The following is a 14,146-nucleotide window of genomic DNA, read 5'->3' as shown; positions in this document are numbered from 1 at the left end:
GGAAAAAAAAAAAAAAAAAAAAAAGAATACTGGAGTGGGTAGCCTATCCCTTCTCCAGAGGATCCTCCTGACCCAGGAGTCGAATCAGGGTCTCCTGGATTGCAGGTGGATTCTTTACCAATTGAGCTATCAGGGAAGCCCCAGACAGGACCAAGGAGACCTGGTATTCCATCCCTGAATTCCTGCCCCAGCCCAGGCAGGACACCTGTGAATCCCAGGGTTGCAGACGGAAGGCTCCCCGTGAGCTAGGAGAAAGGATTATGCCCCTGCCCTGTACCCAGACCTGGGGTGCCTCTGGTTGCTTCCCGGGAGCAGATACTTGGGCTCAGCCTTTAAGCCCAAACGTCTTCACATTCTGTCAGAGCAGCCTCGGTCCCTCCTTCTACTCACACCCCAGTCAGCCACCAGTGAGTGTCCTGAGGTGCAGCATATCGGTTCAGGACCCTCATTACTGACACTATTCAGTGGCTCCCGAGTGCCTTCAGAAGGCGTCCTGGTCTTGGCATTAGAGACCCTTCGAGACCCAGCCCCTGCAGCTCCACAAACGGTGGCCATCCCACATTTTCATTTCTCTCTGGGCAGTGCCAGTCTGTGCTTGGTTTACTTTTGGATCCCCAGAAGGCCTGTCCCAGGGCATGGGCTCTGGGAACAGAAGGCCTGAATTCAGATGCTGCCTCCCTCACCTGTCAGCTGTGTGGTCACCTTTCTGAGCCTGTTTCCTCCTCTGTGAATTGGGAGGTGTAACAAGACCCACTGGGCTTCTTCCCTGGTGGCTCGGTTGGTAAAGACTTCCTGCAGTGTGGGAGACCCGGGTTCCAAATCAGTTCTTTTCAACAAGACCTATTATCCAGGATTGTTCAGATTCGCGTATGTTCAGTTACACGTATGTAACTTAATACATGCATGGAGCCCAGAACTGTGCCAGGAACAGAGTAAGGACCTGATAAATGTTGTTGTTGTTACTATTATTATTACTATTGTTATTATTAGTATGCTTAACTGGCTCTTGGAAAAACACAAATCCTGGGATTCATCATTTTACTGCTTACTCTTCTCATTTAACGTGTTTGCCATCTAACTGGTTCTCTGACGCTGTTAACCACGTAATAACAGATGGCAGAATTCCTGACCCTGGGGACATTCATTCATTTAGTCATCCATCAGGTATTAGGTTCTAGTCCCTGTGGTAAATGTGGCGGATGTCTGTGACATCCGTCCCTGGCCTTGGGCGGCTTACATCTAGTAGGGGAGAGAGATATTAATCGGAAAATCACATGAATAGTTGCATAATTACAAAAGGTAATGCGAGCTCCAAAAGAGATACCCACAGCATCGTGAGAATGATAACAAGGATAGCACTCTTCTGATAGACCAGAGAAAGTTCCTAGAAGAAATGATGACTAGAAGCTGACCAGGTGAAGATGAGAGGAAAAGGTTTCCCAGGCAGTGGGAAAGGTGCATGCAAAGATCCTGTGGCAAGAGAATCCAAAACCCGGAGAGACGCAGTATCTGTGAAGGCAGAGCACAGAGCAGATGATCAATAAACACCCATAGGATGCATGACTGGGTGTTTGAAGTGGGTGATATTTCAAACTAAGTGTTGGCAAACAATAGCCCGTAGGCCAAATCTGTCACCACGTTTTTGTATGGCCCAGGGACTAAGCATGGCTTTTACATTTTTAAATGGCTGGAAAAAAAAATCAAAAGGAGAATCTGGTCTCAGGCCGTGTGAAAATGATGTGTGTGCTGTGTATGCTAAGTCACTTCAGTCTTCAGTGTCCGACTCTTTGCGACCCCATGGACTTCAGCTAGCCAGGCTCCTCTGTCCATGGGTTTCTCCAGGCAAGAATACTGGGGTGGGTAGCCGTGCCCTCCTCCAGAGGATCTTCCTGACCCAGGGATCAAACCCATGTCTCTCATGTGTCTTGCATTGGCAGGCGGGTTCTTTACCACTAGTGACACTGATGTGAAATTCAAATTTCATTTTCTATCAGTAAAGTTTTATTGTAACAAAGCCATACCTATTCATTGACTTACTGTCTATGGCTGCTTTTGTACAATAACATCTGAGCTGAGTGGTTGTGACGGAGACAGTAAGATCTAAAAAGCAGAAAATATTTATTATCGGGACATTGACAAGAGCCCTTAACTGACCTTTCCAATCCCATCGTCTCTGCTATGAACCAGCTACATGCCTCTGACCTCTGCCTCCTCTCTCTCCTCTCAGCCTGCCAGCAGGGAGTGCTTACTCTGCAGAAGGAGTTGGAAAAGATAACAATTCCCAATTTCTCAGGAAACTTTAAGATAAAGTACCTCGGGAAAGGTCAATACAGCTTCTTCAGGTAAGCCCTGTCCTGCTCAGTCCTCCGTGTTCAGGACTGTCGTGTGTTGGGGCCACCAAGACGTAGATTCATAGACCCACAAATTCCTAAACTAAGAGAGGTTAGAGGATCCCAAAGCTAATGTTCACATCATTCCGAGGGGATACAGTCCCCAAGCTGCGTGTGGAAGAAACCACCCAAACTGTCTTTCAGACACTCACTGTGACTCCCGAGGGGATGTCATAAATCCCCAAACTCTGTGCCAAGCCCTTATGTTAATTGGGATTAGGGGTGGAGGTGAGGTTTCTATGACAGAAAACCTAATCAGAAATGACCTTAACCAGAATGTAGGGGCTCAGAGGACTGAGATGTCCCTGGGATCATCTGGCTTCAGGTTCAGCTTGAGGAAGGCTCAAATATCACTGGACCTTGTTTTTCTCTTGCCATCTCTCAGCATCTCTTCCCTCTGGAAAGGCTAATTCTCAGGTAGGATGTCCCTATAAAGAGGCCATCAGCATCTTCTCAGCACTTCCAGCCCTATAGGAGGAAGGTACCATCTTCTTACCACTCAAGCAAAACTCCTAAGATTCACTCTTATTGGTCCGTTTTAGGTCCATACACAGTGCTGGACCAATCACTGTGGCCAGGGAATAGAAAACACGAATGAGCTTGTACTGAAGTCTCAAGCTCCACCCCCTGAAGATGACCTGTGAAGTCAACTTTCTTGGGAGCAGCATGGGCTAGATGTGGGGAAGAGTTCCTCCAAAGCAAAAATGGCAGTTCTGTTATCAACAAGAGAGGGATGTGGGTGCTGGGGAGAAAACCCATAAATGTCCTCTAACGAATTTTATGCACTCACTTAGCAGATATTTTTGAGCACCTACTATGTGTCTGATTCAGCAGGCTTTGCTATAGTACAATAGGGAAAAAAAGACAGACACATTCCACCCCTTACAGAACATGTAGTCAATGGAATTACATTTGTTATCTTCACTGATTATCACACACCCTGCAAGACAGAAGTTATTGTGCCCACTTTACAAATGAGGAAACTGAGACTCAGGATGATTAAGCGATGTGGCCAGGATCACACAAAAGTAAAATGAAGAGCAGGATTCAAATGTAGATTTGTCTGACTTTAAAGCCTAGCCACAGAGTTCCCAAGGCTGCTCTCATCATAACTTTTGGGCTCTCTTAAAATGGATGGGATAAAGGACCAGGCTGGAGGGGAATGAGTCTGCACTGACCATTGACTGAGTCCTTGTGGGGACCCTAAGGAGACTAACTGATCATTTCTTCCTTGCAGCATGGTTATTCAAGGATTCAATATTCCCAATTCCCAGATAAGACCGTTGCCAGATAAGGGCCTTGATCTCTCTATCAGAGATGCCAGTATCAAGATCAGAGGAAAATGGAAGGCACGAAAGAATTTCATGTGAGTTTCCAAGCTTGTTGTTTGTTGAGTGTGGGGGTAAGCTCTTGGTGATACTTGGAAGAGAAGAGAGCCAAGATCTCAAGCATGCCGAATTTTTGCCTGGCCAAATACCATCTGCCCCCTCAGAGCTACTGGGAAAATTTTTCACAAAAGAAGTTTTAACATGCTGCTGCTGCTGCTGCTAAGTAGCTTCAGTCATGTCCAACTCTATGCAACCCCATAGACGGCAGCCCACCAGGCTCCCCCGTCCCTGGGATTTTCCAGGCAAGAGTACTGGAGTGGGGTGCCACTGCCTTCTCTGAAGTTTTAACATAACTCTTGGTTAATAGCTGAGCATGTTCCCACATCTCAATGCAGGACACCAGCAAGGCTGAGTTGGTACATATGGCTTAGGAGGGAAGGCTAAGTGGGACCTTTACTTTACCCCTTTATCAGTTAGCAATTGCTGTGTTACAAACCATCCCAAACTCAGTGACCTAAAGCAAGTCATATATCTTCACTTATGTATCTATGTGTTGGCTGGGGTTCCCTGCCATAGGTTGGCCTCAGCTAGGGGTGGCCCTGTTCAACATGTATCTCCTCGTCTTCCCTGGACCAATGAATGAGCTACACAGAGCATGTTCTTAGTGACAGCAGAGGTGCAAAAAGGGTAACCAGAAGCATGCTAAGCCCTAGACTTTGAACTGGTCCATAGTCACTTCTACTCATATACCATTGGCCAAAACAAGTCACGTGCCCAAGTCCAAAGTCAAGAACATGGAATTACACACGTATCCTCCCAAGACAGGCAATGGAGAGGGTATGGACGCAGGGAGGGTGAAAATTGGGGCCAATCATCCAAACCACAACTGTGAATCTAAATATTGGGCTCTCACTGCAGTGACTGTGCAGTGGTGACAGTGGCCCAGACTGACCTGTCATGTTAGCAACTTCTCCTTTGTGGGGAACCCAGGGAGCAAACAGACCCTTTGATGAGGATAGAGGCGTAGGTCTGCCCTTCGTTATAAGGACTGCTGATCTGGCATTCCCCACAATAAGCATTGCTTCATTTTTCTTTTTTTTTAGCTTTTTATTTTATATTAACAATGCTGTTATAGTTTCAGGTGGACAGCAAAGGGACTCAGCCATACATATACATGCATCCATTCTCCCCCAAACTTCCCTCCCATTCCAGGCTACCACATAACATTGAGCAGGGTTCCCTGTGTTATACAGCAGAGGGACTTGCTTAATTTTTCATGTGAGCTCTTTCACATCCATCATTTCACTTACTGATCATAAACAAATAAATAGCAATACTTCCTCACGTTATAGAAGAGTTGACAAATTACATTCACATCCACTGTCTTATCCCAAACTCACTTCAGGAGGGAGTAGTTATTAACCCCATTTAATGAACCAAGTCATTAATTAATTAAAGACACGTCCCTCCCCAAAACTCAGCTTTCTAGTGGCAAAACCAGTGTCCCACTGCTGGTCCAAGGTCTGAGTAAGGAAACTGAAGCTCAGAGAGGTTGAGAAACACTCCCAGTGCCACACAGCAGAGGCTGAGGCAGTGGATAAGAGGAGGTTCTGCCAGGCAGACATGGCTTCAAACTTTGAGTTGGAATTCTGGTTCTTTCACTCAGCTGCTGTGTGACATTGGGCAAGCGGCCTTCCCTCTCTGAACTCCATCTCCTCATCCTGAGTGGGGATAATAGCAAAACCTACCTTCCAGCATTGGTGTGAAGTTTGACTGGCAGAGGGGAGAAAATGCTTGCTCCAAGTCTCGTCTTTGTGTTTCCCTTCAGCAAACTCGGCGGCAACTTTGACCTGAGTGTGGAGGGCATCTCTATTTTGGCGGGTCTGAATCTGGGCTATGACCCTGCCTCGGGCCACTCCACTGTTACCTGCTCCAGCTGCAGCAGTGGCATCAACACCGTCCGCATACACATCTCTGGCAGCAGCCTGGGGTATGACCTCCTGGGGCTGTGGATGGGAGGAGGGATGAATGTGTATGCATGCTCAATCACTCAGTCATGTCCGACTCTTTGCGACCCCATGGACTGTAGCCCACCAGGCTCCTCTGTTCATGGGATTCTCCAGGCAAGAATACTGGAGTGGGTTGCCATTTCCTCCTCCAGGGGATCTTCCCGACTCAGGGATTGAACCCACATCTCCTGCACTGCAGGTGGATTCTTTACCACTGAGCCACCTGGGAAGTCCTGGGAGGAGGGACAGGATTATCCTAATCATTCTTGTATTCAGAAAGCACATCCCAAATGCCACTTCCATGTCAGCCTTGTCCAAAGGTCTCAGATGTAAGGAAGATACAAAGGTTCACAGATGGAACACCCCCTCCCTGCCTTGAAGGGTCCCTTGCTCATTCAATATTCATTCAGCAAACTTTTACTGAGCACTTATTATGCTGCAGGCTCTGCACTAAACACTTTCAGTGCACCAAGTTATTAATCCTTATCACAAGCCTGTAGGCATTCATCTCTCCATCCAACTAACAAATATCAACTAAGAAACTGCTGTGCATGAGGCTTGTTCATTGTGTTCAAGAAAAAGCAGTGGTCACTAAAAATCTGGCCTTGCTGACAGTGATTGGAGGGCTGATGGATGCCTAGCACTGTTCAGACATGAGCCTTATCCCATCCTGTCCACACAAAGACTCTATGAGGTTAGTCTATTATTACCCCCACTTTCAGAGGAGAAGATCAAGGCACAGAAAGAATAGGAAGTAGCCTGAGTTTTCATACCTAATGAGAATTGAGAAGGGATTCAATCCAGGACTCCCAGCCCCCGGATTCTTAGCTTCACAGTCCCGGTTCTCTTGAAGCTTCAGCCTGTGGGGAAGACAGACATTAATCAAATCATTGCATTAATGAATGGCTCACAAGGAATTACAAAAGGATATTAGAAGTAGGAAAAAGAGGTACAACGTGTGATGAACACATAGAACAGAAGGTTCTGACCTAGTCTGGCGGTTGCCCAGTTCTTTGATGAAATGACATTTGAATTGAGATGAAAAGAAGTAGAAGTTAATTAGACTGGGGACAGTGGGTGTTTTAAGCAGAGTGAACGGCGTGTGCAAAGGTCCTGTGGTGGGAAGAAACAGAGGACACAGGAGGACATGGCTGAGCTGGGGCTGGAGGACAGAGAGAGAGGGAGTGGTGAGGAATGAGGCTGGGACGGGGCAGGGTTCCCTCTGTGCACCTGTGTAAGAAATAACCTCATGACCAGTCACTGAACACAGTAGAAGAAGGGTCTGATGGGGGTGTACAGAGTCGGAGCCCAGGGATGAGGGCGGTTAGGCCTCTTCGGGAGAGGGAGGAAGGCTTCCCAGATGAGGCAGCCTTCTGAGCACAGCCTGGGGAGTACCTGGAAAGCCTCACGCCTGTCCCCACATGTCAATCCAGGTGGCTGATCCAACTCTTCCGCAAACGAATCGAGTCTTTGCTCCAAAAGTCCATGACCAGCAAGGTAGGAGGGGCTTAGAGTTTCAGCCCGCCCCCGTCAAAGTGGGTGGGGCCCGCGTTGTCCGCAGACCTCACGCATCTCGGGACACTTTCGCTCTCATCCAGACCTCTTCAGCAGTCCCCTACAGCCCTTAGGGAGCGCAAGTCCAGCTCTACAATGTGTCATGTCAATTTTCCTGGGAATCCAGCAAGAGACTAAGGTTCATGTCACGCACCCTCAGCAAACTGCCCCACACTTGAGTCACCTCTGCCTTCCCCGAGGTCGTCCCTCCCTGCAGAGAAACTACTGTTCTTTCCTGCTGAACCCTCATATCCCTCCGGCCTCCTTTCTCATCCCCCACCCCAGAACCCCCTTGGTGGTGGTGCTGCTGCTGCTAAGTCGCTTCAGTAGTGTCCAACTCTGTGTGACCCCATAGACGGCAGCCCACCAGGCTCCTCCGTCCATGGGATACTCCAGGCAAGAGTACTGGTGTGGGTTGCCACTGCCTTCTCCAGTGCATGAAAGTGAAAGTGAAGTCTCTCAGTCATGTCCGACTCTTAGCGACCCCATGGACTGCAGCCTACCAGGCTCCTCTGTCCATGGGATTTTCCAGGGAAGAGTACTGGAGTGGGGTGCCATTGCCTTCTCCACCTTGGTGGTAAGCCCCACCCAGAAAACGTGCAGCTGATGAAGCTGCTAGACTAGAGTGTAGCCAAGCTATGTCCTGAGGCTGGAACTGGTATGAAGGACAGACAGACCAGTGTGTCCCCCCAGCTCTGCTTTCACTCTAACCCCCATCCCCTACAAGCCAACCTCTTCAGCTGAGAAAAGGGGTAGTTTCTTGAGCTAGCTTCCCATTAATAAACCATCAGCTTCCAGGAAACCCCAGAGCCTGTCTTCCAAGCCAAGTGAGCTTGGGTTTTCTCCAGAGGGTAGTGGGGAGCCATTGAAGGTATTAGGCAAGGGGATGACCTGGCCAGATCTGTGCTTTAGATCAATTAGTCTAGCTGCCGTGAGAATGGCTGGAGGGGCCAAGAGCAGGGCAGGAGTCTTGGGGAAACCAAGGAGGCTTGTGCAGTCTTCCAGATGGGAGACCTTGGTCTTCCAGTCAAAGACGCTGACAATGTGGGTAAGGAGATATCAACCATCTATCTGAAAGCACTCTGTCAAATATTAAGAGAAAAAAATACCCATGCATGGTGGTCAAAATGCACAGCATAGTAGATTATAAAATGGGTTTTAGAATCTGAGTAGGAAATAAAACGCAGATATGCATCTCATACAGTCATATGTGTGCTCAGTTGTTCAGTCATGTCCAACTCTTTATGACCCCATGGACCGTAGCCCGCCAGGCTCCTCTGTCCATGAGGTCTTCCAGGCAAGATAACTGGAGCGGGTTGCTACTTCCTTCTCCAGGGGATCTTCCCGACCCAGGGATAGAACCCACATCTCTTGTACCTCCTGCATTGGTAGACAGGTTCTTTGTCACTAGCACCACCTGGGAAGCCCCCATACAGTCATATACAGCTACTATTTCCAAGCTATATGTTGGACTCTGAGCTTCCTGGTGAAGCTTCCTCAGAAGCTCAAAGAGAAAAGGGAAGCTTGAGTAGCTACATGATTTTCAAGGAAACATTCAAGACAAGCAAAACCTGTCCAGATAATTATTCCTAAAGGACACTGTCCACTATGGGAAGCCTTCGCTGATTTTTTCTTTTATTCTCCCAAGATCTGCGAGGTGGTGACTAGTACCGTGTCCTCCAAGCTGCAGCCTTATTTCCAGACGTTGCCAGGTAAGAAATGGGCAAGGCTAAGAAGGCTGGGGTGGAAGGGGAGGGGGAACCTGGGGTAGAAGGGGGAAGGGGAAGTTGGGATAGAAGGGAGATAGGGAGAGTGTGATGGAGCCAGCAAGTTTCCTAGGCAGGCCAGGCTTGGGTGCGAATGAGTAGAGCAGGTTATTTTCAAATGGTAATTAGTATCAGATCCCTTGGGGCCAGGTCCTTGTAGCAGGTCTGGGAGTTAAATGGAAGAGAAACCCTACAAGGTTTCCCTACAAACAACAAGTACCCACAGCCCCCTGAAGCCAGAGATACATAGCTGATCTGAGATCTGAGGTTGGTCACTTGCCCTCTCAAGGACTCGGTTTCCATATCTTTAAAATGGACACAGTCTTCTCTTTCCCCAAGTGCTCAGTAAATTGTGAAGGGTTGCAGAAGGTGCAGGAAGACCCATCTGGCCAAGTGTCAACATGTGTCATGTACCCAGCAGTAATGTTTCCTCTTGGCCTCCCAATGCCACACTGAGATCACTGTTTTCTGCCAAATTTACACCAGGAAACAGGAGCCATGATTTGCCCAAATTCACAGGGCCAGTAAGAAGCAGAAATATGATCCAAATTCAGGTTTTCCTACTCCAGAGCCTGTGCCCCAAACTTCTACCAGGGCTGCCTCCCCACAGAGCCTAATGTGGCCTGCACGTGGTACTTGTCCATTTCAGATACATTTCCTTCTTCCGGGCACTGTCCCAGCCCCTCCAGGTGCAGAGCTCATCCTGGGTGTATTCAACACAGTTTCAGGGTCCCAGGTTTAGCCTCACTGGGCAGGAAAAAGATTTTGGTTTGAGTCCCAGCCTTGTCACTCACAAGCTTTGCCATCCAGGACTAATTACGTATTCTGAGACTCAGTTTATTCCCTCTAACATGGGAAAGCAGGGCTAAAGGAGAAACCAATATTCATTTAATCCTCATTGATTAATGCTGGAAACAAAGAAACCAATCAGACTTGAAGCCGGTTTGGGCTCTGCCTGGGATGTTATCACTGCAATAATGACTCTTTCTGGCTTTTGAGCCCCTACCATGTACAGGGCATCTGCAAAGTCGTTAGTACCCCATCCTACAAATGAAAACAAGTGGCTCAGAGGAAGTGAAAGGACTTGTCCAAGGTCACACAGAGTTCAATTGAAGCCCAAGTCATTCTGTTCCTTGACTCTGCTTTGGCCATGTCTCAGGGCTGTTGGAAGAAGGGAGGGAGCTGATGATTCTGGGAATGTGGGGTGTGGGCTCATTTTCCTTTGAGGGGCGCACAGGGAGGAGGGCTCCTTGGAGGCAGTGGGAATGGAATTAGCACTGCAGGTCTGTATTTAACTTTAGGAGGTGCTGAGTCTGCATCCCAGGCTCCAAAGATACTGCCATGGGGAGCCAGCTCATGGTCCATCTTCTTTCCCCTAGTGACAACCAAACTAGACAAAGTGGCTGGGGTCGATTACTCACTGGTGGCACCTCCAAGAGCCACAGCCAATAACCTGGATTGGCTGCTGAAGGTGAGACTCATATCAAGAATCGTACACCCTCACGCCTTTGCCTCAGAACCCCCACACCTGGCGGCTTCCCATCGTCCTTGGAAACAAATCTTACAATGACCCCACCCCCTTCCTATCCATCCTCACCACTCTCCCCAGTCCACCTTCCATGCCTTCTCCTGGCTCCAATCACACTGACCTTCCTGCTAGTCCTGAAATGCACCATGACTGCTGCCTCCCCAGGACCTTTGCACTTGTTGCTCCTTCTAGCCAGGAGGCTCTCACCCAGATATCGACAGCAGCTCTCTCTTCCCTCCTTCAAGTCTTTGCTCAAGTATCCTCTCCCTAGAGAAGCCCTCCCAGACCAGCATTGCTAAAACAGTACCCTCCTCTTCCCCTATATCCTGCTTTATTTTTCTCAGCCGCACTTATTACTCATGTACACACACCGCAGTCACAAGCCTGTCTCCCTCAATACGATGAAAGAGAAGGGGCTGTGATTGTTTTGTTCTTTACCATACACAGCACCTAGAACTATGCTTGGCGTGTAATAACTGTTCTGTAAATGTGTATTGGATGGATGGATGGTTAGATGGTTGGATGGATGGATGGATGGAGTGAGTGAGTTTCATTTCACGCCACTTTCCCTCTCACTCTCTACCCTCCAATCAGGCTCACTGGCCTTGTACCTCCTCAACACTTCCAGCTAATTTCCACCTTAGGGCCTTCATCCTGTCCATTCCCTCTGCTTGGACTCCCCTCTCCTCCTTCCCCTCCTCTTCCCAGCCATCTTCTTCTTATCCTCCAGTGGGTCTGGGCTGGGATGTCACTCCCCAAGCAGCCGTCCCCCATCTCAGCTGGAATAAGTCCCACTTTCTGAATCCCCTCCGGATGTACCTCAATCCCTCCACAAGGGGTGTGTCTGTTTACTATTTTTGCTTGTTTTCTCTAAAACACATTTAAAGTCTGGAAGAAAATGTAGAAACCACATAGGAGCAGAAGAAATAAATAGGGAGGAAAGAAGGGGAGAAGGAAAGAGAAATTACCCTAATAATATGACTGAGGCCTGTATGTTGACACACAAATTACACTTCTCCAACCCGCCAGTCCTTTCCTCTGCTTAGACACAGAAAATCACACACACACATGCACACATGTAAAAGAGGCAGAAACAAAAATACACACATGTAGGCCTGGAAACAAATACACACAGAAACAACATATATAAACATATATATGTATACAAGTCATGTTTTACAACTTTTAAAACCAGAATGGTGCAAGGCATACATCCATCAGTGAAATGTCCTCCCCTAGTCCCTTCACTGGCTCTTGGGTCTTTCAGTGGATAGCTTGTGATAAGCTACGTAGACAGTGCCCCCTCTTGGGATGTCTGGGCTCTTTCCATTTTTTCCACAAGTGTAACCAGAACTGCCATGAGTATCCTTGTAGCTGTGTCTCTGCCCATCTTTGATTACTTTCTGGAAGTGAAATTGCTGGACCAAATAGCATACTTGTAAAAAAAAATCTAAGTGATAAGATGGAACAAAGGATTAAAACAATACCTGATTATCCCTAGCGAATGAGAATGTCCTGTTTACTGGCCCCCCCCCACCCCCACTCGGGGCTCCTGCCCAGAGGTGATAGCTGTCAGCCATGGCAGGTATTAATCTGGTCCTGAGCATTCATATACACTTACACGAAAGCCCATCTAGTTTTACTGAGAATCTGTTTGCATTGTTCTTCACTTTCTTTTCTTACCTAGTGATATATATTAGAGATGGTTCCTGGTTGGTACATAAGTCCACCCGTTATTTTTATTTTTTGTCTTTTTTGCAGCTATTTTTAAGAGTTGCTTATGATATTTACTCTATAAGATGGGTGTCATGGTCATTAACGGCAAATAATGATCCAAAAGTACAGAGAATATTACGCATTATCACATACCCACTACCCAGATTTTAGAAGTGTTACTACTTTGTCGTATTTACCTTTAATATTTCTTGAGATGAAATACTGTAGAAGTAAATAGCTGAGGCCCCCTTGGGGACCCTCTACCCCGCAGGGAATCACGTGGATGATGTCCCTGTGTGTCCTCACCTGACGTTTTATACTTTTGCTATCTATCTCTGGTGTCAATAATTCTTATATAGTATGTTTTCTAGGCCTTTAATTTTACATAAATGGCTTCCCTCATAGCTCAGTCGGTAAAGAATCTGCGTGCAATGCAGGAGACCCGGGTTCAATCCCTGGGTCGGGAAGATTCCCTGGAGAAGGAAATGGCAACCCACTCCAATATTCTTGCCTGGAGAATCCCATGGACAGAGAAGCCTGGTGGATTATAGTACATGGGGTCACAAAGAGCCAGACATGACTTAGTGACTAAAGCACAATTTACATAAATGGTATTCTAACATATGTATCCATCGACAATTTGCTATTTTATAACGCAACATTATTGTTTTTCAGCTAAGTGAATGATCTGTTTTTTGCAATGCGTAGCCAAATTGCTCTTCAGAAATGTAAACATATTCCCTAGGAGCCCATGAATACTCTCACCAAAAACTGGATAGTGTCAGTTTAAAATACACACACGTTTAAAACAATTTACCTCTCTCTTGAATATTTTGCTAATTTGATAAGTGAAAACAAACAGAATTCTCCTTGTTCTTTTAGGAGAATTTCTGCACTTATTTGCAAGGTTGAGGCAGAGACCATGGCATGGTTAGGAATGTGCTTGCCAGAATCCAGATGTCTGGGTTCAATCACTGACTCTGGCACTCACCCTTTTAAGTGAGCTTGGGCAAGCCACTTCACCTTCCCAAGCCTCAGAGTGTGTTTGTGTGCTCACTCACTCAGTTGTGTCCGATTCTTTGTGACCTCGTGGACTGTAGCTCACCAGACTCCTCCATGGAATTTTCCGGGCAAGAATACTGGAGTGGGTTGCCATTTCCTTCTCCAGGGGAATCTTCCCAACCCAGGAATCAAACCTGCATCTCCTGCATTGGCAGGCAGATTCGTTACCACTGAGCCACCTGGGAAACCAGCATCCTGTCTTGTAAAATGCGGGTGATCTCGTCTACCACACAGCCTTGGTGGAGAAGCACTTAGAAATTAGCACAAGGAGGCATGCAATGCTGTTGTTAGTCTCAGGCCATGGCTTTCTCCTCTGTGAATCCATGATTAGTATCCTTAGCGCATTTTTTTCCTGGAATGGAGACATTGAATTGTAATTCTTGAAGGATGCCCAGGCTCACTCTACTGCCTCTGCCCACAGGGGGAGTTTTTCAGTCTGGCCCACCGCAGGCCCCCGCCCTTTGCCCCGCCAGCGCTGGCCTTTCCCTCAGACCACGACCGCATGGTGTACCTGGGCATCTCTGAGTATTTTTTCAACACGGCCGGGTTCGTGTATCAGAAGGCTGGAGCCCTGAATCTGACCCTCAGAGACGACATGGTAAGGCCAAATGGGAGTGAATGTGGGAAGAGAGTGCAGTAGATGGTCTGGTTCTGAGTCTTGGTTCACAGCCAGGAACATCGAGTTCTGAACTCTGGAGTCAGCCAGACCTGAGTTCAAACCCCAGATCCCCTCTTTTCCATCCTGGTGACCTTAGGTTGGTTATTCAGCCTCTAAGAACCTCATCTGTAAAAC

The 14,146-nt window shown here is 47.5% G+C and overlaps 1 protein-coding gene across 1 annotated transcript in view; it reads left to right on the top strand.

Moving 5' to 3' along the window:
• The window catches only part of BPI (bactericidal/permeability-increasing protein), a 30,334-nt gene that overhangs the window by 1,967 nt on the left and 14,221 nt on the right, over positions 1-14,146 (top strand). Inside the window, exons 2-8 of the mRNA XM_010829170.1 lie at positions 2,228-2,342; positions 3,628-3,756; positions 5,547-5,708; positions 7,161-7,224; positions 8,930-8,993; positions 10,427-10,518; positions 13,775-13,951. Coding sequence (XP_010827472.1) covers positions 2,228-2,342; positions 3,628-3,756; positions 5,547-5,708; positions 7,161-7,224; positions 8,930-8,993; positions 10,427-10,518; positions 13,775-13,951 — 803 coding nt within the window. The remainder of the gene's footprint in view (positions 1-2,227; positions 2,343-3,627; positions 3,757-5,546; positions 5,709-7,160; positions 7,225-8,929; positions 8,994-10,426; positions 10,519-13,774; positions 13,952-14,146) is intronic.

Source organism: Bison bison, unplaced genomic scaffold (assembly GCF_000754665.1).
Source record: "Bison bison bison isolate TAMUID 2011002044 unplaced genomic scaffold, Bison_UMD1.0 scf7180017864500, whole genome shotgun sequence".
In the NCBI taxonomy this organism is placed as follows: domain Eukaryota; kingdom Metazoa; phylum Chordata; class Mammalia; order Artiodactyla; family Bovidae; genus Bison; species Bison bison.
This window is presented reverse-complemented; position numbering and strand designations above follow the sequence as displayed.